The 26,515-nt window shown below is 37.4% G+C and overlaps 2 protein-coding genes across 10 annotated transcripts; one reads left to right on the plus strand and one right to left on the minus strand.

Annotated features, from left to right (window-relative positions):
• Nucleotides 1–764: 764 nt before the first annotated feature.
• LOC137726009 (uncharacterized) lies at nucleotides 765–11,087 on the minus strand. 9 transcript variants are annotated; one of them, XM_088695063.1, is made up of 7 exons: nucleotides 11,052–11,080; nucleotides 4,562–4,902; nucleotides 3,024–4,078; nucleotides 2,035–2,109; nucleotides 1,448–1,532; nucleotides 1,322–1,368; nucleotides 765–1,197 (listed from the first exon to the last, which is right to left on the minus strand). In XM_088695063.1, exons 3-7 carry the CDS (start codon nucleotides 4,061–4,063, stop codon nucleotides 1,164–1,166), a joined length of 1,281 nt encoding a protein of 426 aa, XP_088551189.1. In that variant the 5' UTR covers nucleotides 4,064–4,078; nucleotides 4,562–4,902; nucleotides 11,052–11,080; the 3' UTR covers nucleotides 765–1,163. The 9 variants fall into 9 exon arrangements, 7 of the variants coding, with proteins under 7 accessions (XP_088551189.1, XP_088551188.1, XP_088551190.1 ...); XM_088695062.1 differs by lacking the exon at nucleotides 11,052–11,080 and adding an exon at nucleotides 4,977–5,062; XM_088695064.1 differs by lacking the exon at nucleotides 11,052–11,080 and adding an exon at nucleotides 4,213–4,271 and having other exon boundaries at nucleotides 4,562–4,876.
• Nucleotides 6,310–8,931, plus strand: LOC137725099 (F-box protein At2g26160-like). The gene is made up of 3 exons (XM_068463695.2): nucleotides 6,310–6,317; nucleotides 6,546–6,579; nucleotides 7,612–8,931. The coding sequence occupies exons 1-3, from the start codon at nucleotides 6,310–6,312 to the stop codon at nucleotides 8,929–8,931; spliced, it is 1,362 nt and encodes a 453-aa protein (XP_068319796.2).
• Nucleotides 11,088–26,515: the final 15,428 nt, after the last annotated feature.

The raw sequence follows: 26,515 nt of genomic DNA on the forward strand, positions 1-26,515 counted from the left end.
TGTGGCCGATAATTTTCCTCCTTTCGATACATTTTTAAATAGCTGCAAAAGTATGGTGGGTCTGCCACAGCAGGCCTCGGCGGGGTAAGAAAATTTGCTGAATGGTTCCAGCTAGCAGGTGGACGGGGAGGTATTTGAGCAGCATCAACCCTTGTTGAGGCCGAGACAGTTTGTGAGGCTTGGACGATGTGCGTCGAACAAGAGTTTCTGCAGGTGATTTTCGAGTCTGATTCATCTATTATGCTTATTAGGATGCTGCGAGGAAAGGTGAAGACATGCAAATATTGATGCAGTTGGAATCTGTTTAAGATTATGTTTGCTCCCCGAAAATGTGACGGAGCAGCTCGGTGACTTCCTACGTAACAAAGACTCGAGGTTCTCACAGATGAGGTCAATGGGGATGGCATTTTCCAGACTGGTTGTTTAATGTTTTGGCCAAACATGTAAACATTTCTATTCGTATTTAAATAAAATTTGGCGCAATGTTGCTGATCATTTGGCTAGTTGGAATTACATGGATCTGAGGGTTTGTGCTTTTCACGCTACTCCTATGTGATTGGTGTGGTGCCGATGGATGCTTCTATATTAAGTTTTTGATTCATGAAACAAGTGGTCGGTGTTAATCAACTGTTCTTAGCTTGGGAGGTACTTGTAATCTGCTAAATACAAGCAAGCAGTGTACATAACATTACCATCTTCCGCTGGTTTCATAGTATCAAACAACAGTGCTTAATAGTACTTCATAGGTAAAAATATAAAGGGAGTTTTAACGAAAAGCCTGCAGTATTGTTCACTTTAACGAAAAATCACATTTTTACACTAAAAAGTCAATCCTAATACTATTCACTTTACCCTTTATTTTGTCCTTATCGTTAAAACTCAAAGTTTTCAAACCCTTTTTATTAGTTTTCCTAAATATAAACTAACGAATATTCATGCACCAACCCTTCAAAGTTTAATATCCAACAGACCAAAATAGAATATCCCAAAGTTTACAACTACTTGCTCACAACATATCTCCATTTTTTTTAGACTTCATCAATTCCAGCATGTGTTCGCATCTTTTGCCCCATTCTCTTTCAAAGAACTTCATGTTCTTGGTGTGCCATCCTCAAGCATTTCTGCACCCCCTTGTTGAAGATTTTAATTCTGCCGGAGAAAAACTAAGTTGCATTATCATATCTTGCCCTCTTTTTCCTGCACCAAACAATTAATTTAGAGCTTATAAACAAACTTCAAAACCACAACTAATAGTGTAACTATGCGGTTGGTTGCTGGTGCCTATCAAACTTGAATACCAAGCCACACAATCACACTTAACTGTTGCAAACTATTTTCAACCCCATCTTTGAACCCTCGCCCATGACCCTGCAACAAAGTACCCCCATTTCACAAACGCAAAACTGTAAATATCACACTTATAGCCATTAATAAGACCTAAGGGTACCTGGCCATCTTGTGTATGACCACTGCTGCTACTGCTTCCCTTCAGCGCCCCCCAGTACCCGGAACACCAGGCATCGTACAACTCCCTTTTTTTTTTGAGAGAAAAAAAAAAAAAAAAAAACAAGAAAACAAGCATTAAGATCACTTATAATATCACTGAGTAGGTAGACAGAGATGGAAAGATAAATAAGCGGGTATGACAGCAATAACACCACATGTGTGTGTGAGAGAGAGAGAGAGAGAGAGAGAGAGAGAGAGAGAGAGAGTTTTGTGCAAACTGCAAATCAAACATCTTCTGCATATTTTACATCCCATGATTATGAACCATGGGCTGATTCTTTTATTCAAAAAATTTAATGCAACTGGATTCCAGATTCACAGCTTGCAGCTAAAGCTTATAGAAATGATTTGCAATTTTTCTATCTCGCTCAACAGATCATTTTCATAAACAAGAACACCACAATACAGGAATATTATCAGAAAAAAAAAAAAAAAAAAAAATGCATTGCATACTCACTGTAATACTATGAGATTCAAAACAGAACTTAATAACTTGGCCATTACTAGTTACATCCAGAGAAAACAAACCTATCCAGCCGAGAAAGATTTTCTTTCTTCCAAAATACATCAGGCTTATTGTCGTGCTTGTCCAACCGATCACTCCTACAAATGACAAGACCAGAAGTTTTGAGTTAAGCAAAAGTACACCAGAATAGATCCATTATAACCCTACCAATCAAAACTAAGTTCGCTTCATACCAAAATTTCACATGCTCTCAGCCTCTCAAGCTTCAACTTAGAAGAGTGAAGAGACTGATATAAAAATCCACAATCCACATTATTTCAGGTTTTACCATGTTTAATTTAAAAATATAAATGATTAGGGAAAAAAATCACAATCATGAGTGCATGTAAGCAAATCGGAATGCTATGCAGCAAAAAGAAAAGTGAATCAAAATCTAACACAAAAGAAAAAAGGTAGTAAAAAAAATTACTATTGAATGTTCCTTTTGCTCGGAACATAGGACATGATTCCTTTCAGCTACCCTTAATTTTAACATCTCAACCTTAACAAACAATCTCTCACAGCTAGGACAAACTTTACCATTTCATGGTAAGATGCTTGCTAATAATAAGCTTCTAAATACAAACCGGGAACAGTGGTAATTGGTTTGAGGTAGGATAGCACTTTAAGTCACAACTTAATGAAATAGAGAAACAACTAAAAACCAATAGAGTTAAGATCTAAACTTGCACTCATACACGAAATTCAACATGGATTAACAGAAAAGGTCAGTGGTGCATATATCTTTGTCCATTTTCTCCAAAACCAAACCATTATTTGCTGAAACCACACGAGGAATGCTGTGGAACATGAAGGCGAACAAATGATGGATAAATTGCTGTGACTCGTCCATACTAACATTTAGGAACTGTAACATGCTACCCTATAATATATCACAAATATATCACCAACAAAAATATGAACAGTGAAAATACGAGTTAACTATTATAAGAAACGGGAAAGAGTAAGTTTGGAATAGGGATGTCCAAGGGAATTGGAAATAATTGCTTACGTGATAACTGGTGGGAAGATGATTGGATCAATACGTTGACAGAAGTAGTAAGTTCCTTTGGCCTTAATATCAGCACAAAGGAATTGATTGTCAAGATGGCCTGAGATGGACACTTGGAACACCACTACACGTAAACGCCACAATTCCGATTGTTCAATGCCAGAATAACACACAATGCACATAAGGCCAGCGTCGTTGATTTCAGTGATGAAGGGAAAGCAACCGTCCAGAGGAGGAAGGAATATGCTCTCAAGCTCAACTAGATTCCGACCCGGTCGAGGGATGCCATATGAATCCAACCGATAAGTAAGAACATCACCAAAATGCCCTTGATGGACAGCAACCAAAAAGTCCTTGAATCGTGCTAAAGTAGGATGGGGTTTATATGCGATTTCAAATGGATCCTCCCGACTGTCCCATGGCTCCCATTTCTCTTCGAGAGTGTCGAACACGTATGACTCAACTGACCATGTGTTTGTCACCACGAGCTTGTGTCCCAAAGCGTAGTAGTGATGGGCAGCAGGACTGGTGACAGTCTTACCAACGACAAAGGGGGGATTCGGGAGAATTTTCCACTTCCCAGATTCGGGATTATAAACCTCAAAAAGGGCTGGCCATGTTTCTGTGATATATCCCCTGTACTGTAGGGACAAAACATAAATTTTGTTCCCGAGGGTAATAACAAAAGGATAAAATTTAGGACCAGACAACATGGGTAGATTACTCTTGCATGCATCATCAGTGGGAGGATCACATGCAATAACATCAAAGTTGGGCCAATAATCATACCCTAAAAGAGGATGCGGGCAACCGAACTGACCCCCAACAATGTAAGGGTTGGAACCCACAATCATATATCTTGTTCCGAATGGCACCATGCTTCCGTCTGGATAACAAGAAGCATTCACAAGTTTAAAATCCGGTCTAGAAGGCCTCCGAGCCTTCTCCAAAGAGCTCCACGCCAATAATTTGCTAATATTAAGGGAAAATAGTTCATGGTTCTTCTGCAGGTACAAAAACCAACCCTTGTCCGGCTCCATCTTAAAAAAATCTCCCTGTAGGGTCAAAGGTAAAAAGAGATCATTGTCAATGAAAGAATTTAAATTAAACCGCTTAAAGAATTTAGTTTGATAAATACTATTAAAGTAATGAGAGTAACCAAAGTTAACAAAGACGCATAATATCATACATCATGTTCATGTAAACAAGCAACGGACGAGCAAAACCTTTAAAATCCAAATTACCCACCTGAAAAAGATAGTATGGATTAATAATAATAATAATAATATTATGATTTTGATCCCCGTGTGTGTTTAGATTTGCTCAAGAGAGATTGAAAACGGGATTTGCTAAGAGAAATTGAAAAAGACTACAACAACTGCGATTCATACACCCAACCAAATGCTCCTATTTATTTCTCAAAATAATTCGACAGAAAACGTAAAATGCGTCTAAATTCCAGTCAATAAATAACCTGCAATTGCACACAACTAAGAGACTCCAATGAATTTTCACGCTATGAAACTGAAGCTTATTACCTGAAAATCGAAGGAAGCAAAGCGATCCAACGGGCGGCAAGAGTGAGAGACCTGATGGAAGAGATAAGATGAGGGAGGGGGAGGGGTCAGATCAATTTACACCCCTCAGCCAAAATAACCTGGAGAAGTTAGGAAACCGGAGAACAAATGGGTGCTGAGTTGGGTTTCTGATAGAGCTCGAATCAGATATGTAGAAATATGAGCGAGAAATTTGGGAGAATGTCATTGATATTAAGGTGAAGTGTGAGAGAGAAGAGAGAGATCAAGGTGGATTCTATTTAAGAAATCAGAAGCAAATCTACAATGATTGCGATTGGATCCAAGTCGGAATCGGAAACAGACTTAGCACAAGAATTCAATAGCAATCACTTGATTGGGTCTATTAATCCTTTGTTCCCTTTGCGAAAGGTAGTACAGAAAAAAATTAGTTTCAAACTCCGAGAGATACGAGGTGGGCACAGGGGCCCACGTTAATATGCAATTACTATTTATACCATATATGAATTAAAAAACAACTATTTGTCAATATGTATTCTAAGATTGTTTTCTTTCAGGCTCTTGAAGATACTCTCACCTCAATTATAAAATAAAACCCTAACTAAAAACACAACATGATTAATGAAAAAAAAAGGTTAATTTTGACGAATGAAATATGAAATCAATGTTTTGGGGGCTTTGACGTCGTCCGTAGCTCTGTCACTTGCATATTGACTACAACATCTGTATTATTTATAAGTTCGACATTGATTCCAACATCCATATTATCTGTAAGTTTGAAACTAAAATGTCATCTTCAACTTTTGTATTATTAGAATTTAAAAAAAAAAAAGAAAAATGCATGTGCTCATATATTTCTTCATAAATACATCTCTTGACGTACAGTTTCCTTTGCATGAAAATCATTTAAAATCTCTAATTGATATGCAAAGGGAACTTTTGGGTGGAGCTTTAGATTCCACGCACGAATCGTAACATTAAAATTTCTTCTTTGATCCTACAGTTGCCCAGAAATATTCAAACATAAAATAAGCAAGAAAGACAATATGGGCATATACTTCTTCTCACAACGTGATCCACATATTTGAGAATTCTATGACTATCTTCTCCCCCAAAACTCTAGCAAGTTCTTTGCAGAAAAACAAAACACCAAAAACTATTTGAATAATGTAATTAACGAAGAGTATGATTGTAGGGTTTAAGTAGGGTGTGAGGTGTACGTAGAGGGGTATGGGGTGTAAGAGTAGTATTGGAAAATAAGCAGGGTGTATTAAAATAAATTTTTAGTTAAGAAGTAGATGTAGGGTGTATTAAGTATGTGGGGTGTAATCAATAAAATGTAGGGTGTTAATAAAACAAGACAAAAAATTGTTGGTTTAAAAATTTGTTAGACTTTTGTTAAAAAAAAAATTTGAAAAAAATAAATGTTAGTCTATGACCTAGATTTATAAATACATAGGTTTTTATAGAATTTAACTGTAGAGATTCTATGTAAATTTTTTATTCAATTCCATCGAAATCTCATAGAGAGATGTGAGATTTGTGGATACTTAAAATACATTGCGAAATCTCTTCAATTCCGTCTAATTGATAGAATTAGAATATAGGGTAAAGTACAAAAAACTACCTCAACTATTGGTGTCATGACACTTTCATACCTCATCTTTTAAAATTGACAATGTCATATCTCATCTTACGAATTTGTGCTAATGTTATACCTTCCATTAGCTAGTCGTTAATTTATCAGTTAAATGCTGACGTGGCTTAAACCAGGCCCCACTTCCTATTAAAAAAAAATAAAAAATCATTTAATATTTTTAAATATTAAAATAATAAAAAAAAAAAAGGTTGAAACAAAAAAAAAAATCAAAACCTTCCCACCCACCCCCTCCCCCTTCTCTCTCTCCCCATCTTCTTCTTCCCTGCATGATTCAACCAAAAAAATAAAAAAATAAAAATTTGCCCCAACCCCCAGAAGAAGAAGAAGAAGAAGAAGGAAAAAAAAAAAAAAAAAAAAAAAAAAAAACCAACCCAGTTCGTCCCTCTTCCCAAAAAAAACAAACCCAATTTGTTCCCCCCCCCCTCCAAAAAACAAATCCAACACCCTGCCAAACCAGAAAGCAAAAGAAGGAGGAGGAAGAAGAAGAAAAAGAAGAAGAAGAAAAAAAAACCCATATCCCTTTCGCCGATTCCGCGAGGGGTGGGTGCAAGGTTGGGTGAGTGTAAGGATGGGTGCGGAGGGTGGATGCAAGGGGAAAAAAAAACCCAAATCCCTTTCGCCGATTCCACGAGGGGTGGGTGCGAGGTTGGGTGGGTGTAAGGATGGATGCGGAGGGTGGATGCAAGGGGAAGACAAACTACGATTTTTTTTTTTTTCTGGGTTGCAGGTAAGGGCTCGGGTAGGGGAGAAGAGGGGGTGGGGGGATGGGGGAGAAGAAAGAAGGACGCCCGAGGGGGGGGGGCGCGGGTGGTGGGAAGGGATAAAGTTTTTTATTTATTTATTTTTTTCTTCATTTGTTTTTTGGGTTGGAGTTTCGCAAGGGGAGGGATGGAGGGAGAGAAAGAGTTGTTTCGTTTTCTTTTTTTTTTCAAACTTTTTTATTATTTTAATATTTAAAAAATATTAAATAATTTTTTTTTTGTTTTTAATAGTATTTTATTAAGTTTTTTAATAGAAAGTGGGTCCTGAATCATGCCACGTCAGCATTTAACTGAGAAATTCACGCCAAGCTTATGGAAGGTATAACATTGACACAAATTCGTAAGATGAAGTATGACATTGTCAATTTTAAAAGATGAGGTATGAAAGTGTCGGAACACCAATAGTTAAGGTAGTTTTTTGACTTTATCCTAGAATATAATACTAGCTAGGATTCCTTGTTCAATGTAATAGAATGTAATTAATTATATTGAACAAGGAATCCTAATCCTTGTAGCCCAAGGCTTGCGATGTCTATATAAATAAAAGTTTAGGGCTCTAACGTTGTACCCAGTTTAATTTCAAAAACTCCAGATATTCTGGAAAAGTGGTTGCGTCTTCCCTTTGTTTCAAGAAATTACTTCAAAACAAGAGAGGCAACAGAAAGCAAGACGACATGAAAAAAGATAATTATGCTCGCTGGCAGACACCACCTATGGATATACTGGAAAATATTCTACAGCGCCTGAACTTAAGTGATCACATACGCTTAAGCACCGTCTGCAAGTTTTGGAATTCGACTGTTACACGAAGTGACATCCATTGCTCTCCACAGTTTCCATGTTTACTATACCCTCAAGAAAGTCCCAAGTACTTAAGGTTTTACGGCTTATCTGAGGGTAAAGTTATCGAAATTAAGCTGCCTAAGAGATGTCGAGGGTGGTTTCATAGTTTTCGCAAAGGTTGGTTGATCATGATCAGGGAACAAGGAGTAGACTCTAAACTATTTCTACTGAACCCAATTTCCAAAGCTCAACACCAACTTCCATCCTTGAAAACAATTGCGTCTTTTGAACAGAGTGTCAATGGAGAAGAAAGGACAGCATGTGCGGCCTCGGCTTTTCTTGATTATAAAATTGAATTGTCCAGTTCAAGTATCTCAGAATGTATAGTGGCAGTATTTGTAGGTCCTTATAAGGAATTGAGTTTGTGCAGACCTGGAGGAAAACGTTGGAACACCTTCCAAGTAACAGATTATTTTAAGGATGAGTATCCTTTGGATCTATTGTTTTCTCGCGGCGTGTTTTACGCCTTGGTTACGAGTACTTACAGTAATAAGAATGGTGGCGTTAGACCTTTCATCTTGAACTTTCGAGATGAAGATGAAGACGAACCCTGTGCAGTTGAATTGAAGTTGGTCTATGACAACATAGAAGAACCATGGAGTTCTCATAACCGTGGACATGGTGATTTCTTGCACAGAATCAATTTCAATGGACATCACCGGGCATATTTGCTCGAATCAACAACCAACAACGAAATCTTGCTGATTCATCATATGAAGGATACTTTCGAGAGTAGTGTTATTGAACATCAGATTATTGAGCGTCGGATGCATCCCTCCAAATTTAGCAGGACTAGTGAATTTAAGGTTTACAAGATTGACCCCTATAGTGGGAGCTTTATCAGGGTACACAGTTTGGGGGACCAAACATTCTTCATAGCAAGTGGTTCTTTCTTGTCTTTGCAAACGAGTGATTTTATAGGGTTAAAAGGGAATTGCATTTATTTTCAAGGCAAAGGGCTCCTCGAACATTGCGTTCCTACTACGCTATCTAATGATAGCGGCGTCTTCTATTTAGATGGTGGATATGTGGAAAGACGCTGGCAAAGCATTGACAATTTTAGAGGGCACGCACAAAGTTGGTTCGTTCCTAGTTTACGATATAGTTAGAGATACGGTCGTTTCCCCTCATTTCTAGACAGAGAATCTGACCATATATGTGGCAAGCTTGACAATATATAATTTTTTTTTTTCCTTTAACAAACTGTTACATATATTATATTAAAGTGTGATTGTATAAATCCTTGGTAGATTTGGTAACTAGTTATTTTTTCTCTACTAGGATTGTATTTACTTGAAAGAAAAATAATTTTTCTACTCTTTACTATTATAAACATAAAGGCACTGTTTAGGGAAAATAACACATCTCATAAACTTAGAGAAATTCCTACACTTTCTCCACTCTCTCTTTGCCGCACCCCATACTCTTTGTCAGTAAAATAGGTTACAACACGGTATTAGCACGCTCCTCGAGTATACTCGTTATTCTTTCTCTACTATGATTGTATTTACTTGGAAGAAAAGTAATTTCTCTCCTCTTTACTACTATAAATAAGCACTAAATAAAGGTACTGTGTAGGGGAATAAAATTTAGGACCAGACAACATGGGTAGATTACTCTTGCATGGATCATCAGTGGGAGGATCACATGCAATAACATCAAAGTTGGGCCAATAATCATACCCTAAAAGAGGATGCGGGCAACCGAACTGACCCCCAACAATGTAAGGGTTGGAACCCACAATCATATATCTTGTTCCGAATGGCACCATGCTTCCGTCTGGATAACAAGAAGCATTCACAAGTTTAAAATCCGGTCTAGAAGGCCTCCGAGCCTTCTCCAAAGAGCTCCACGCCAATGCTAATATTTAGGGAAAATAGTTCATGGTTCTTCTGTAGGTACAAAAACCAACCCTTGTCCGGCTCCATCTTAAAATTGCTCCCTACAGGGTCAAAGGTAAAAAGAGATCATTGTCCGGCTCCATCTTAAAATTGCTCCCTACAGGGTCAAAGGTAAAAAGAGATCATTGTCAATGAAAGAATTTAAATTAAACCGCTTAAAGAACTTAGTTTGATAAGTACTATTAAAGTAATGAGAGAAACCAAAGTTAACAAAGACGCATAATATTATCATACATCATGTTCATGTAAACAAGCAACGGACGAGCAAAACCCTTAAAATCCAAATTACCCAACTGAAAAAGATAGTATAGATTAATGATGATAATAATAATAATAATAATATTATTATTATTATTATTATTATTTTGATCCCCGTGTGTGTGTTTAGATTTGCTCAAGAGAGATTGAAAACGGGATTTGCTAAGAGAAATTGAAAAAGACTACCACAACTGCGATTCATACACCCAACCAAATGCCCCTATTTATTTCTCAAAATAAATCGACAGAAAACGTAAAATACCTCTAAATTCCAGTCAATAAATAACCTGCAATTGCACACAACTAAGAGACTCCAATGAATTTTCACGCTACGAAACTGAGGCTTATTACCTGAAAATCGAAGGAAGCAAAGCGATCCAACGGGCGGCAAGAGGGAGGGGGAGGGGTCAGATAAATATACACCCCTCAGCCAAAATAACCTGGAGAAATTAGGAAGCCGGAGAACAAATGGGTGCTGAGTTCGGTTTCTGATAGAGCTCGAATCAGATATCTAGAAATATGAGTGAGAAATTTGGGAGAATGTCATTTTAGAGGTTCAAAATGGATTTATGTTATTGAGAGAGAAGAGAGAGATCAAGCTGGATTCTATTTAAGAAATCAGAGGCAAATCTACAATGATTGCGATTGGATCCAAGTCGGAATCGGAAACAGACTTAGCACAAGAACTCAATAGCAATCACTTGATTGGGTCTTTTAATCCCTTGTTCCCTTTGGTACCGTTTGGTACGTTGGACGGGACGGAACAGAGTGAGACAAGGCGTTCCGTCCCATGTTTGGTGCGCCTAAAACGGGTGGAACGAGCTGTTCCACGGGATGAGTTTTGGGTGAATTTTCGTTCCACCTCACCCCCTGGAACGACTCGTTCCACATCCATGGAACACAAAACTATAACATCTCCGTCTCCTTCTTCTTCCTCCTTGTTTCCATCCGAGGGCATCTTTGCTCCCGCTCCGTTCCGTTCCGTCCTGTCCCGTCCCATCCCGTCTCATCCCATTCCGTTCCGTCCCGTCCCGTCTGCATACCAAACGATACCTTTGCGAAAGGAGTACAGAAAAAACATTAGTTTCAAACTCCGTGTGAGAGATACGAGGTGGGCCCAAGGCAAGGATAACGATGATGCCTTGGGATAATGTTGTCTTTTTCGCCAAAAGGAAAAAGCTTGGGTTTTTTTATTAGAATATTTTATTACTAAATAACTTATATTTAATATGCAATTACTATTTAGACCATATTAAAAAACAACTATTTGTCGATATGTATTCCAAGATTGTTTTCTTTTAAGCTCTTGAAAATACTCTCACCTCAATTATAAAACAAAACCGTAACTAATAGCACAACATGGTTAATGAAAAAAAGAGGTTAATTTTGACGATTGAAACATGAAATCAATTTTTTGGAGGCTTCGACGTCATTCGTAGCTCTGTCACTTGGATATTGACTACAACATCTGTATCATTTGTAACTTCCATATTGATTCCAACATCCATATCATCTGTAAGTTTGAAACTAAAATGTCATCTCCAACTTTTGTATTATTAGAATTTTAAAAAAAAAATGAAAAATGCATGCGCTTATATATTTCTTCATAAATACATCTCTTGACGTACAGTTTCCTTTGCATGAAAATCGTTTAAAATCTCTAATTGATATGCAAAGGGAACTTTTGGGTGGAGCTTTAGATTCCACGCACGAATCGTAACATTAAAATTTCTTCTTTGATCCTACAGTTGCCCAGAAATATTCAAACATAAAATAAGCAAGAAAGACAATATGGGCATATACTTCTTCTCACAACGTGATCCACATATTTGAGAATTCTATGACTATCTTCTCCCCCAAAACTCTAGCAAGTTCTTTGCAGAAAAACAAAACACCAAAAACTATTTGAATAATGTAATTAACGAAGAGTATGATTGTAGGGTTTAAGTAGGGTGTGAGGTGTACGTAGAGGGGTATGGGGTGTAAGAGTAGTATTGGAAAATAAGCGGGGTGTATTAAGATAAATTTTTAGTTAAGAAGTAGATGTAGGGTGTATTAAGTATGTGGGGTGTAATCAATAAAATGTAAGGTGTTAATAAAACAAGACAAAAAATTGTTGGTTTAAAAATTTGTTAGACTTTTGTTAAAAAAAAAAATTGAAAAAAAAAATGTTAGTCTATGACCTAGATTTATAAATACATAGGTTTTTATAGAATTTAACTGTAGAGATTCTATGTAAATTTTTTATTCAATTCCATCGAAATCTCATAGAGAGATGTGAGATTTGTGGATGCTTAAAATACATTGCGAAATCTCTTCAATTCCGTCTAATTGATAGAATTAGAATATAGGGTAAAGTACAAAAAACTACCTCAACTATTGGTGTCATGACACTTTCATACCTCATCTTTTAAAATTGACAATGTCATACCTCATCTTACGAATTTGTGTCAATGTTATACCTTCCGTTAGCCTGTCGTTAATTATCAGTTAAATGCTGATGTGGCTTAAACCAGGCCCCACTTCCTATTAAAAAAAATTAAAAAATTAAAAATTAAAAAATCATTTAATATTTTTAAATATTAAAATAATAATAAAAAGTTGAAACAAAAAAAAATCAAAACATTCCCATCCACCCCCCCTCCCCCTTCTCTCTCTCCCCATCTTCTTCTTCCCTGAGTGATTCAACCAAAAAAATAAAAAAAAAAAAAATTTGCCCCAACCCCAAGAAGAAGGAAAAAATAAATAAATAAAAAAAATAAAACCAACCCAGTTCGTCCCTCTTCCCAAAAAAATACAAACCCAATTCGTCCCCCCCCCCTCCCAAAAAAACAAATCCAACACCCTGCCAAACCAAAAAGCAAAGGAAGGAGGAGGAAGAAGAAGAAGGCAAAAAAAAAAAAAAAAAAACCCAGATCCCTTTCACCGATTCCTCAAGGGGGTGGGTGCGAGGTTGGGTGGGTGTAAGGATGGGTGCGGAGGGTGGATTCAAGGGGAAGAAGAACTGGGATTTTTTTTTTTTTTTTGGGTTGCAGGTAAGGGCTCGGGTAGGGGAGAAGAGGGGGTGGGGGGATGGGGGAGAAGAAAGAAGGACGCCGCCTGGGGAGGGGGGGGGGGAGGTTGGGAAGGGATAAAGTTTTTTTTTTCTTTTTCTTCATTTGTTTTCTGTGTTGGAGTTTCGCGAGGGGAGGGATGGAGAGAGGGAAAGAGTTGTTTCGTTTTTTTTTTTTTTTAACTTTTTTTATTATTTTAATATTTAAAAATAATTAAATAATTTTTTTTTTAGTTTTTAATAGTATTTTATTAATTTTTTTAATAGAAAGTGGGTCCTAAATCATGCCACGTCAGCATTTAATTGAGAAATTCACGCCAAGCTAACGGAAGGTATAACATTGGCACAAATTCGTAAGATGAAGTATGACATTGTCAATTTTAAAAGATGAGGTATGAAAGTGTCGGAACACCAATAGTTAAGGTAGTTTTTTGTACTTTACCCTAGAATATAATACTAGCTAGGATTCCTTGTTCAATGTAATAGAATGTAATTAATTATATTGAACAAGGAATCCTAATCCTTGTAGCCAAGGCTTGCGATGTCTATATAAATAAAAGTTTAGGGCTCTAACGTTGTACCCAGTTTAATTTCAAAAACTCAAGATATTCTGGAAAAGTGGTTGCGTCTTCCCTTTGTTTCAAGAAATTACTTCAAAACAAGAGAGGCAACAGAAAGCAAGACGACATGAAAAAAGCTAATTATGCTCGCTGGCAGACACCACCCATGGATATACTGGAAAATATTCTACAGCGCTTGAACTTAAGTGATCACATACGCTTAAGCACCGTCTGCAAGTTTTGGAATTCGACTGTTACACGAAGTGACATCCATTGCTCTCCACAGTTTCCATGTTTACTATACCCTCAAGAAAGTCCCAAGTACTTAAAGTTTTACGGCTTATCTGAGGGTAAAGTTCTCGAAATTAAGCTGCCTAAGAGATGTCGAGGGTGGTTTCATAGTTTTCGCAAAGGTTGGTTGATCATGATCAGGGAACAAGGAGTAGACTCTAAAGTATTTCTACTGAACCCAATTTCCAAAGCTCAACACCAACTTCCATCCTTGAAAACAATTGCGTCTTTTGAACAGAGTGTCAATGGAGAAGAAAGGACAGCATGTGCGGCCTCGGCTTTTCTTGATTATAAAATTGAATTGTCCAGTTCAAATATCTCAGAATGTATAGTGGCAGTATTTGTAGGTCCTTATAAGGAATTGAGTTTGTGCAGACCTGGAGGAAAACGTTGGAACACCTTCCAAGTAACAGATTATTTTAAGGATGAGTATCCTTTGGATCTATTGTTTTCTCGCGGCGTGTTTTACGCCTTGGTTACGAGTACTTACAGTAATAAGAATGGTGGCGTTAGACCTTTCATCTTGAACTTTCGAGATGAAGATGAAGACGAACCCTGTGCAGTTGAATTGAAGTTGGTCTATGACAACATAGAAGAACCATGGAGTTCTCTTAACCGTGGACATGGTGATTTCTTGCACAGAATCAATTTAAATGGAAATCACCGGGCATATTTGTTCGAATCAACAACCAACAACGAAATCTTGCTGATTCATCATATGATGGATACTTTCGAGAGTAGTGTTATTGAACATCAGATTATTGAGCGTCGGATGCATCCCTCCAAATATAGCAGGACTAGTGAATTTAAGGTTTACAAGATTGACCCCTATAGTGGGAGCTTTATCAGGGTACACAGTTTGGGGGACCAAACATTCTTCATAGCAAGTGGTTCTTTCTTGTCTTTGCAAACGAGTGATTTTATAGGGTTAAAAGGGAATCGCATTTATTTTCAAGGCCAAGGGCTCCTCGAACATTGCGTTCCTACTACGCTATCTAATGATAGCGGCGTCTTCTATTTAGATGGTGCATATGTGGGTGGATATGTGGAAAGACGCTGGCAAAGCATTGACAATTTTAGAGGGCACGCACAAAGTTGGTTCGTTCCTAGTTTACGATATAGTTAGAGATACGGTCGTTTCCGCTCGTTTCTAGACAGAGAATCTGACCATATATGTGGCAAGCTTGACAATATATAATTTTTTTTTTCTTTAACAAACTGTTACAAATATTATATTAAAGTGTGATTGTATAAATACTTGGTAGATTTGGATACTAGTTATTCTTTCTCTACTAGGATTGTATTTACTTGGAAGAAAAATAATTTTTCTCCTCTTTACTATTATAAACATAAAGGCACTGTTTAGGGAAAATAACACATCTCATAAACTTAGAGAAATTCCTACACTTTCTCCACTCTCTCTTTGCCGCACCCCATACTCTTTGTCAGTAAAATAGGTGACAACACGGTATTAGCATGCTCCTCGAGTATACTCGTTATTCTTTCTCATGATTGTATTTACTTGGAAGAAAAGTAATTTCTCTTCTCTTTACTACTATAAATAAGCACTAAATAAAGGCACTGTGTAGGGGAATAACACATCTCATTAACACAGAGAAGTTCCTACACTTTCTCCGCCCTCTCTTTGCTGCACCCTATATTCTTTGTCAGTAAAATAGGCCACAACACGTACCCTATATTATTTCTCAGTAAAATATGCCACAAAACGTTATTAGCACGCTCCTCGACTACATTAAGGATTCTAACATAAAATTTTCTGCTACAAACCAGTTCGTCAATATCATCACGCGATTAAATTCTTCCAAAACAATTATCTCGATAGCATGAACATCCACCATACGTTTACGAATTTTAGATTTTACATCCACCTGAGAACCCAAGAAAACGAAGCCAACCCCAGCCTCGCCTGAAGCCGAGACCACGGTTTTGCCTTCCCCTTTTTCCTAGAAATCACGACCTGCAGTCGTGCTATTTTGGGTTTTGCATCGTCGCCTCTGACGACGTCCTTTGAATTTGTTCAAATTCATCGAATTCGAGAATTTCCCGTTCCCAATCCCCTCGTTAGGATTGGTTCTTCAACGAACCACCATGCATTGTGGCTCACCTCGAGGTCCCCAACCTAAAAACACAGCCACCAGTAGCGGCGACGCTGGTTCCCACCCAGTAGCAGATGGAGTGTTTTTCTTGGTCTACTCGAGCGCAATTGGGCCTGGCACCTCGGCCCGCAGCTAAAACAATTTTTTTGGTTTTGGGCCCGCCTGAAACAGTCCTGCATCTGCTCCCTTCGGCCCGCTCAGCACCAGCCACGCACCAAATTAGAACCCACTTCCGGCCTCTGTCTCAAGGCCTGGTTTTGCAGCCCGTTCGTGTGCAACAGGGCCTGTTGCTCGTGGACCAACCTAGCCTAATTTTGTTCTTGGGCCGCATGGTTTCATCGTTTTTAGTACATTAGGGCTTTGGAACAATTTTGGGCCACCGAGTTTTATCACCTAATTGTTTTTTAGGCATAATTGGGTTTATGATATTTTTTTGCCCATCTTTCAATTTGGCCCGAAGTTGAAGAATTAATTCAAGAGTTAATCTTAGTTTATTAATTTGAAGTTTTTGGGTTTTTAATATTTGATACATTAAGTGTTTTTCGTCCTATTTTAGTATCTAAAATCATAATTTTAAAAGTTAAGTTTTCCGTCAAGACTTTCGTTAACTGATGACGTAAAGCTTACATGCACTACGTGTCAATATGACTTACGTGGATATTAAAATTTAAAAATATAAATATTTTAAAAATAAATAAATAAAAATAAAATATAGAAAATAAAAACTTTTCTTTTCTCACGCGGTCACAACCTTCAATCTTGCGATCATGATCCCCTCCACGCCCGGTCATTCCCCCTCCCTCTTCGACTCCCCTGATCCCTCCCAATTCTCCCTCTTCACCTCCCTGATCCCTCTCCTGCAAAAACCCTAATCCCCAAAATATTTCTCATCGTATTTTGAATCTTACCGCTGCTCTTCTCATCCGCCGCCTATTCATGGCTCGGCTTGGGGCTCGCCGCATCCTTTCCGTCGCTGACTCTCCACGCCTCGACGACCCCGTGGAAAGTGACCATGTGTTTGTCACCAGGAGCTTCTGTCCCAAAGCATAGTAGTGATGGGCAGCAGGACTAGTGACAGTATTACCAACGACAAAGGGGGGGGGGGGGGGGGGGGGGGGGTGGTTCGGGAGAATTTTCCACTTACCAGATTCGGGATTATAAACCTCAAAAAGGGCTGGCCTTGTTTCTGCGACATATCCCCTTTACTGTAGGGTTTCTCGAGGGTAATTACAAAAGGATAAAATTTAGGACCAGACAACATGCGTAGATTACTCTTGCATGGATCATCAGTGGGATGATCACAAGCAATAACATCAAAGTTGGGCCAATAATCATACCCTAAAAGAGGATGCGGGCAACTGAACTGACCCCCAACAATATAAGGGTTGTAACCCTCAATCATATATCTTGTTCCGAATGGCACCATGCTTCCGTCTGGATAACAAGAAGCATTCACGAGTTTAAAATCCGGTCTAGGAGGCATCCGAGCCTTCTCCAAAGAGCTCCAATAATTTGCTAATATTTAGGGCAAATAGTTCATGGTTCTTCTGCAGATACAAAAACCAACCCTTGTCCGACTCCATCTTAAAAAATTCTCCCTGTAGGGTCAAAGGGTCAAAGGTAAAAATAGATCATTGTCCATGAAAGAATTTAAATTAAACCGCCTAAAGAATTTAGTTTGATAAGTACTATTAAAGTAATAAGAGTAACCAAAGTTAACAAAGATGTATAATATCATACATCATGTAAACAAGCAACGGACGAGCAAAACCCTTAAAATCCAAATTACCCACCTGAAAAGGATAGTATAGATTAAATCAAAATTATAAACATGAAGTGATTCTGAAGAGATGTTAGCCAATTAAATGAAAACTATAAACATAAAGTGATACGTCATAAATGACATTGCAACAAATTGTGTCGTTGCCTACAAAGGATGACAGTGATTTTGGGAGCTTGAATAAAATAGTATATGCCAAAAAACGATTTTGTGGTGTATTCATAATCTCACAAAGCCTAAATAGTCTTTCGTATTAAGATAGAAATTAGGTTTTCATCCTTCTTTTGACTACTCCTTTGATTAAAACCTTATTCGTTTTCATTTTTTGATTAAGGTCCTTGGTATTAATAACATCATTAATTATTTCAATAATAAAATATTTTTTATTTCTAAATATATTCATTTAATGTTAAAAATGTTACAATTAGTATATTTATATTTATGGATAAATTTTTTATCATATATTTTTATTTTTAGTTTGTACCCATTTTTAATTTGCAACCCTTTTTTAATTTGTTCCAATTTTCTTTTCAGTTTTAATTTGTACCCATATATTAAATTCTTTTTGTGCCCATTATTTATAAAGATTTATTTGTATTTGTACCCATTTTTAATTTTGCTAAATGTACCCATGCTAATTATATGTACCATTCATGTAATTTTTTTCAAATTTTTAACCTTAAAATGTACTCATTCTTAAATATACCAATTTGTTATAGGTAAAATGTACCATTTTTTTTATATAAAATCTATTCAATTTTTTTTCTAATCCATTTTTAAAATTATATGGGTACATTCCTTTTTTTTTTTTTTTTTTTTGAGAATGTATCCATGTGAAGTTTAATCGAAGAAAATTACTAATATTATTAAGCCTAATATTTTTTTTTTCGTGATATTGAAGAATGTACCCATGTTCTGGTACAATAATTTTTTGGTTAATTTTGATGAATGTACCCATGTTTACACATGTAACATCCCACATCGCCCAGGGGAGTGATCCTTAAATGTATATTCACATCTCTACCTAGCACGAGGCCTTTTGGGAGCTCACTGGCTTCGGGTTCCGTAGGAACTCCGAAGTTAAGCGAGAAGGGGGCTAGAGCAATCCTATGATGGGTGACCCACTGGGAAGTTGCTCGTGAGTTCCCAAAAACAAAACCGTGAGGGAATAGTAAGCCCAAAGCGGACAATATCGTGCTACGGTGGTGGAGCGGGCCCGGGAAGTGATCTACCCTGGGCCGGGATGTGACAATTGGTATCAAAGCCAATCCCTGGCCGGAAGTGTGCCGACGAGGACGTCGGGCCCCTAAGGGGGGTGGATTGTAACATCCCACATCGCCCAGGGGAGTGATCCTTAAATGTATATTCACATCTCTACCTAGCACGAGGCCTTTTGGGAGCTCACTGGCTTCGGGTTCCGTAGGAACTCCGAAGTTAAGCAAGAAGGGAGCTAGAGCAATCCCATGATGGGTGACCCACTGGGAAGTTGCTCGTGAGTTTCCAAAAACAAAACCGTGAGGGAATGGTAAGCCCAAAACGGACAATATCGTGCTACGGTGGTGGAGCGGGCCCGGGAAGTGGTCCCCCCCCCGGGCCGGGATGTGACAACACACACACACAATAATATATTTATATTTTAATATTTTTAATCCCACAAATTATGGTTATTTTATTTAAAATCTCATTAATATAAACAACTATAAATTTCAATTTTTAATTTAAAAAAATATAGTAACATACATAGAAATAAATTATCACATTAATTTCAAGGACTTGGATAAAAAATTGAAAGCCAACAAGATTTTAGCCAAAGAATTTTCATAGCTAGGAACCACATCCAAAATCCCCCTAAGATATATAAGTAATTTAATATTAAAATTTTATGTATGATGCATTCAACAATGAGTTTTTATTGATAATAGCCAAAATTTAACACCTAATTTCATAAATGTCACTTTTTATAAATATTTTTTTAAATAACAGAAAATTCATTTAAATAGACTTAAATGCCCTTAAAATTAAAAAAAAAAGCATAAACTAAATTCAATGAGAAAAAAAGTCAAAGTTAGCCAAGAACCAATGACCATAAGCATAAGATCTACACAGCCCTCAAATTGTTCCCATCTCCCTTGTCGTAACCACTAGCAACAAATTACTACCAGCAATGAAGGTACCATTAAAAGCCTTTCTTATGGGTACAATGTGACATCCCACATTGCCCAGGGGAGTGATCCTTATATGTATATTCTCATCCCTACCTAGCACGAGGCCTTTTGGGAGCTCACTGGCTTCGGGTTCCATGGGAACTCCGAAGTTAAGCGAGAAGGGGGCTAGAGCAATCCCATGATGGGTGACCCACTGGGAAGTTGCTTGTGAGTTTCCAAAAACAAAACCGTGGGGGAATGGTAAGCCCAAAGTGGACAATATCGTGCTACGGTGGTGGAGCGGGCCCGGGAAGTGGTCCCACCCAGGAGCGGGCCCGGGAAGTGGTCCCACCCGGGCCGGGATGTGACATACAAGACCGTGGGGGCAATCACTCTTTCGAAGCAACGTCCCTAGCAACCAAGCTTCAATAACAGTGGCAACAATAAGGATTGATCTTGTGGCAGTAGGTAAGAGCAAAAGGACGACTCGCACTGTGCCCAAGTCCGATGATATCAATCTCAAGCTTCTCGTTAAGCTGTACCGTTTTCTTGTCTGGAAGACTGGAAAAAAGGAGATTGCGAGGGCTAAGATTGAGAAGCCAAGAGGAGAGTGTTTGACATTTGATCAGCTTGCTTTGAGAGCACGATAGGGTCAGAACATGGTTCTCCTCAGAGGTCCTAAGAATTCTCGTGAAGCAGTGAAGCACTTTGGTCTAGGTCCTGGTGTCCCACACAACAACACTAAACCTTATGTGCGGTCCCAAGGGATGGAAGTTTGAGAAGGCTAGAGGAAAGAGGAACAACAAGGAGTTAGGATTGAAAATGCTTTATGGAATCCAATTTTACTTTAGAGTTTAAGCCGGTTAGGATCGATCTTTCATAAACTTGCACAAGTTTGATATTACCAACTTCTTTGGATTGAAAATGCTTTATGGAATCCAATTTTGCTTTAGAGTTTAAGCCGGTTAGGATCGATCTTTCATAAACTTGCACAAGTTTGATATTACCAACTTCTTTATCGGCCTCGCACTTTGAACAACAATGCCGAGGAGATTTATTAAAGTGTTTTGGCTTTTTTATGTAAATGAGTTTTGAATTTTGAGGGTATTTAGGTCTATCCACGTGAGTTTTCTGCTATATTTGAAATTTTTATAAAAAGTAACATTTATGAAATTGGGTGTTAATTTTGGCTATTAATGATACATAATCTTCAATAATATGTGGGGTACTAATAAAAAAAAAACTTAAATAAAAGAAAAACTAATAAAAAGAGTTTTAAAACTTACATTTTAACTGAAAACAATCTAATAACTTTAACGATATAGACAAAAAAAAAAAAAAAAAAACTAATAACCACACGCCACACACACTCACACGAAGGCCCATGTGGTCTTTTGTCTCCCTTCTCTCTCATTTTCAACCCATCAATGACGCGTTTACGTAAGGGTAATGAGAGTTAAGAAATTGAATTGAATTCCGATTACGGATTACACTGGTGTTTACTACCATGAGAGGAATCAAAAATCGTGTGGGACTTAGATGAATTCCGGAATCACACTCCGAATTTTCCCGGAGTCGGATTCACTAGCAAATAATGGCTTGCTTAAGTGAGGCGAGCGCTTCTACAATTTTGGTGTGAAAAATAAGGTGAGGGGCATTTTTGTTGGAGTAGTTAACCAAATGGAAAATTGAGTTTAATAACACTGTGTAAAACCGATAATCTAAAATTGCATGTTGGAACCAAATTTGCACACCACCGTGAGTGATTGAGATTCTCGAATCCATTTACCTATAAGGTTTATTTATACTAGTTGCAGAGATGACCTTTTAGGATAGTAGAATCCTTATTAAACTGGGAGAATCCTTGAGGATATCTAAAAAGTAGATATTGTTTCCTCTTAGGAGTGTGATTACTTACAGCGCATGCCAATTAGATTGTAAGGATTCCAAGATTATAGGAAACCTACTAATTCCATACTAGATTAGGTTCCCGAATCTTGCAGAATAAGAACAGTCTATTTCAGTATAGTTGACGGACTCTGCCCATTGATTTTGGAATAGGATGATGATGGCATCACTTATCTGTCAAGTTAGCTCCATTATGAAGGCTATTGAGTCCACAAACAGACTTCTAAGGTAGGCATACTCCGTTCCATCTTACTCTAACCTTGGAAAATCATGATCCCAAAATTGCTCATAACTAGGCATCAGAAATGACTTGTTCCCCTTAAGGATAGGTAATTACCTAAATACGTGTGTGATACTATAAAAAATCAACCATCGATTCAGTTTATAAATGTCAAATATAAAATCATATTTTACGAAATCATAATCAAGTCACTAAAAATCCTGATGGAGTTACCCAAATATCCAACGACTCGTCTGAAACAAGTCACAAGAGCTCACAATCATAAACTCATACAACACAATGAAAAGTAAGGTTAGAGCGACATAGTTCAGCCGAAGCCTACATCTCTAAAGCTATCTCAATCCAAACTTAATCCAAAGTATCAACAACGTAATTAATTGGGTTTCGGACCTCTCAACAGAACCATAATACCAAACGGGATTCCAGACCAGTCAACAAAATTCAACCAAGATACAATTCCACACCACTAAACGAAATCGTAGAGTAGAAGGGATTCCGAAACTCTCAATGGAATCCGAGTGGATATGATTCTGGACCTCTCAACGGAATCGTGGAGTACAATGGATATTGAACCACTCAACAAAATCCAAGCTGGATACGATTCTGGACCACTCAAAGAAATCACAGAGCACAAAGAGTTTCAGACCTTTTAACGGAATCCAGACGCAGCAGGGAACCAGACCACTCAACAGAAACCCCAGCAGAAACCCAGTTCCGGATCACTGAAAGGAACCGAGCGGAAGACCAACAACCATAATGTACAACGGCTCAAAGAAATGAGACAAGGCACAAATTACTCAATTTACAAAAGCTCAACAAAGTGAAACAAGGCACAAATACTAAATTTAGAACAAATCAACGAAGCAGGAAATGAAACAATATCGAAGCAACAAATCCCCATCACAATAAGTTAACGGTCCACTACTAGCCCTTATATTTCATCACAACATGCCAATCATACAAATCAAACCATATTTCAAATCTATACATCAAATCTTATTTCATAAACATAAATCGATGACTAAGTATTAAAAATAACAATTCAATAGAAAACATATTTATAAAACCAAGTCATATCCACATAGGATAACAATTATGAAAATCGTGTAATCACCAATATCACATATATTAAAGTCACTCACCTGGAGCCCGCACTACGAATCCTTAGGTCGAATATTGAGACGCCCACGTCCGATTGTCGCCTAAAACAAATACCAAATCACATCATAGAATTTATCGATAAAACACGTAATCTTAGCTTGTACAAGTCCTCTAGGACACACTAGATGAATTCGGGATCCATTGACCAAAAGTCAACTGTGGGTCAAAGGTCAACCGTCGGGTCTACAACCCTTGCAATTCAATCTGAAAGATCCGCACGTCAGATTTTGGATCTGTGACTTCCTAAAGTCCTCATTATATCATAGAACGACATACTAAAATGTCATTACGATCCAACGATTGGATCTCCGCCAATCGCAAATTCAAGTGGCGGTTAACGTTTGATTTTACAACTTAGAAATCAAATTCGAGAAGATCCGTACATCGGATTCTCAATCCCTATGTTCCTAATGTACTTCAATATTCTGTACAATTACGTAGTTAAGTTTGGTGCCGATCCAACGGTCGGATCGTCAATTCATGTAATAACCAAGTGGTGGTCTCTATCAAAACTATAGTCATACGACAAGATTTCATCAATTGGACGTCACATATGGAATCAGGGCATCCAAATTAGCCTAGGAAGGTTAGGTGGGGTTTCGACCCACTCGCCGCCGGCCACCCCGACTCACCAAAAAATTCAACTATTTCCAAAAATTACCAAATTTTAGCAGAATGAATGTCTTAATGAGTAGAGTAAGTTTTATACATGTGGCCAAGTCCAATTTGGCCGAAAAAATCCCCAAATTGGCTCACACACGTCGGAAACCCTATAATGGGTAAACTTCGATTCTCCTTCCTTGGTGTTTCGACACCACTACAACTAGTTGGGTCTTGTTCCTGGGTCCAAGGGGAGTTGATTAAGGGTGATGGTGGTTGGTGCAACTTGCCGGAATGGTGGGATCGCCATCGATTACCTCTGGTGCTCCGGTGAAGTTCCTCGCGAATTTGGACCTAAAATCCTTTGATCTTGGGTGGGAATGGTAGTGGGGAGGTTGTAGAAGAGGTTGCAAGTTGGTGGATGTGTGAATTTCAACGGAAAAAATGGTGAAAATAGCCGGAATAAAACCAGGTTGGCCGCAGGTACACCACGTCAACAGGAAGGGAAGGTTCTTTCTCTCTCTTCCTGATTGGTCATTCTTCCCCTCCCTCACTTATGATTGGCCCCTTAAATTTGTACCTGATTGGGCAGGTCCTCACCTTTGATTGGTTACCATTCCCACATGGTGGAAGTTTTAATTAATTTAAAATCTATAGTTTAGTAAAACGACTTCAAATGTTCGTAACTATACCGTTAAAACCCAGATTCACAAACAGCTTTCGCTTATCCGTTCGTGGTTTCAAGATTTATTCGAAATCATTAATTGTGACCTCGAAAGGTCAATGAATTTTAAAGATTAATTACGAAAATTCAAACCCAACAACTATTCGATTTAATTCCTAAAATTTACGGAATTAAAAATTAACTAAAAAAATGTAACCCAAAATACGAAATTTAATAACGAAAATACGTAGTCATTGGTGAAATTCCGCGAACGGGATTTTACATGGCATATGCCATGTATGCTCTGACATGTCAAAACTTTAATATGCTGGTGAACATTTATTTCACCAAAATTTTGATATTTTTTGTCTTTTTTTATAGAAATAGAAAATATTATAGCGAAAAACCTCCTACACAACCAGTACCAATACAGTCAAATTGAAAAGCCAGATGAGCATCCACAGGGAGACAAGTCGTTCAGGCATGACACATTTTCAGTGGGAAGTCATAAGCATAATTCATTTTTCTTAAATTAGACTCAAGATTTTTATGTGCATAATTTTTCCGTTTTACGAATTTAATTGGCTAAGCCTTAATGATGTTGTTGATGAATCTTTACAAAAGTCCATTTCTCTTTTTATCATTGACTAATTTTTTTCTTCGTTGGCAGTCGAGCCAAAAGGTTCTTGCGGTTTGAATCAAATGCAAAATGTGCATGTAAGTATATGTGCTGCACGCACACATGCATATAAACTAATAAATAAATATATATATATACACACACACACATGATTTTAGGGCCGGTTCAAAGATTTTTGAGGTCCAGGATGACACCAAAAAATATGTCATCGCTTCATATAAAAAAATTATTTGTTTTTACACTTACGACATCGATAAAATTATATTTAGAAAAACACTTCAAACTCAATAATTTAGAAATATGGAATAACTAATTTATTTTGTATCGAAAGAATGAAACCGAAAAACTTCGGGCTTACAAGTACATAGATTTTGTTTTCCATCTGAACTTTTAAAGTGTTTTTTGTATAAATCGCGAATTATTTTTTTCTTATTTACTAACCTCGTCAATGTAAGACTAAAAAAATAATAATGTTTTCGAGTCTTTATGGATATGTATAAGTAATGAATGAACACTAAATTAAACCTTTTGATGACACGTAATATTATTTACAAATTTGCTCTAGAAATTTAATCTACGTGTTACTCTTTGTTGAAGATTGGATTTGAATTGGAACGGATATTAAAAAATAGCAACCTAAATAGCTACTAGCTAGTAAATAAATTAACAACCAAACAAAAATTTGTAAAAATTGAAAAAAATTAACATGCACATAGCATTTCGTCCAAATTTAATAAATTTATACTGTTATGAAAAGAAATTTGTAAAAATTAGAATGTAAACAACAAAACCACTAGTACTAGTTAAATAAGCACACATAGTGTTTTGAACCTAAGACATCCTCATTAATTTTAAACAACAAAACCACCAAATCTAGTTAAATTTCTTTGTCACTAAATCAATTTTTATAAATTTATACTCTTATTATATAAATATACCACCCTAATAATTTTGGTGCCCCCCATTTTTTTGGGCCCCGGACAATCGCCTTGCTAGCATTGGGCCTAGGCCGGGCTTGCATGATTTCATGTGTTAAGCCATCTTCAACCGATTCGGCCAAAAGACCATAGGATCGAAAATACCGCGAAATGACACAAAAAAGGTCTCCAAACAAGGGTTTGTCGGCCCCACCGAGCCAAAACCAACGAATCAAGCCAGTGGGCTGGCTATCTCCAACCAGCCCGCCCGATGAGCCAACCCACTTTTTCTTTTCTTTTCTTTTCTTTTTTTTTTTGTTCTTTTCCATTTGCACAGCCCACTTTAGAGTTTAGGGTTTAAGATTTTTTTTGCCCATCCCACTTTTTTTTGTTTAAATTTCTAATTTTTTTCCTACATCATTTCTCACATATTTTTCACCATTCCATACTATCTTACCT

This window comes from Pyrus communis, chromosome 5 (assembly GCF_041283825.1).
Source record: "Pyrus communis isolate YQ-2024b chromosome 5, ASM4128382v1, whole genome shotgun sequence".
NCBI classification, from domain to species: Eukaryota; Viridiplantae; Streptophyta; class Magnoliopsida; order Rosales; family Rosaceae; genus Pyrus; species Pyrus communis.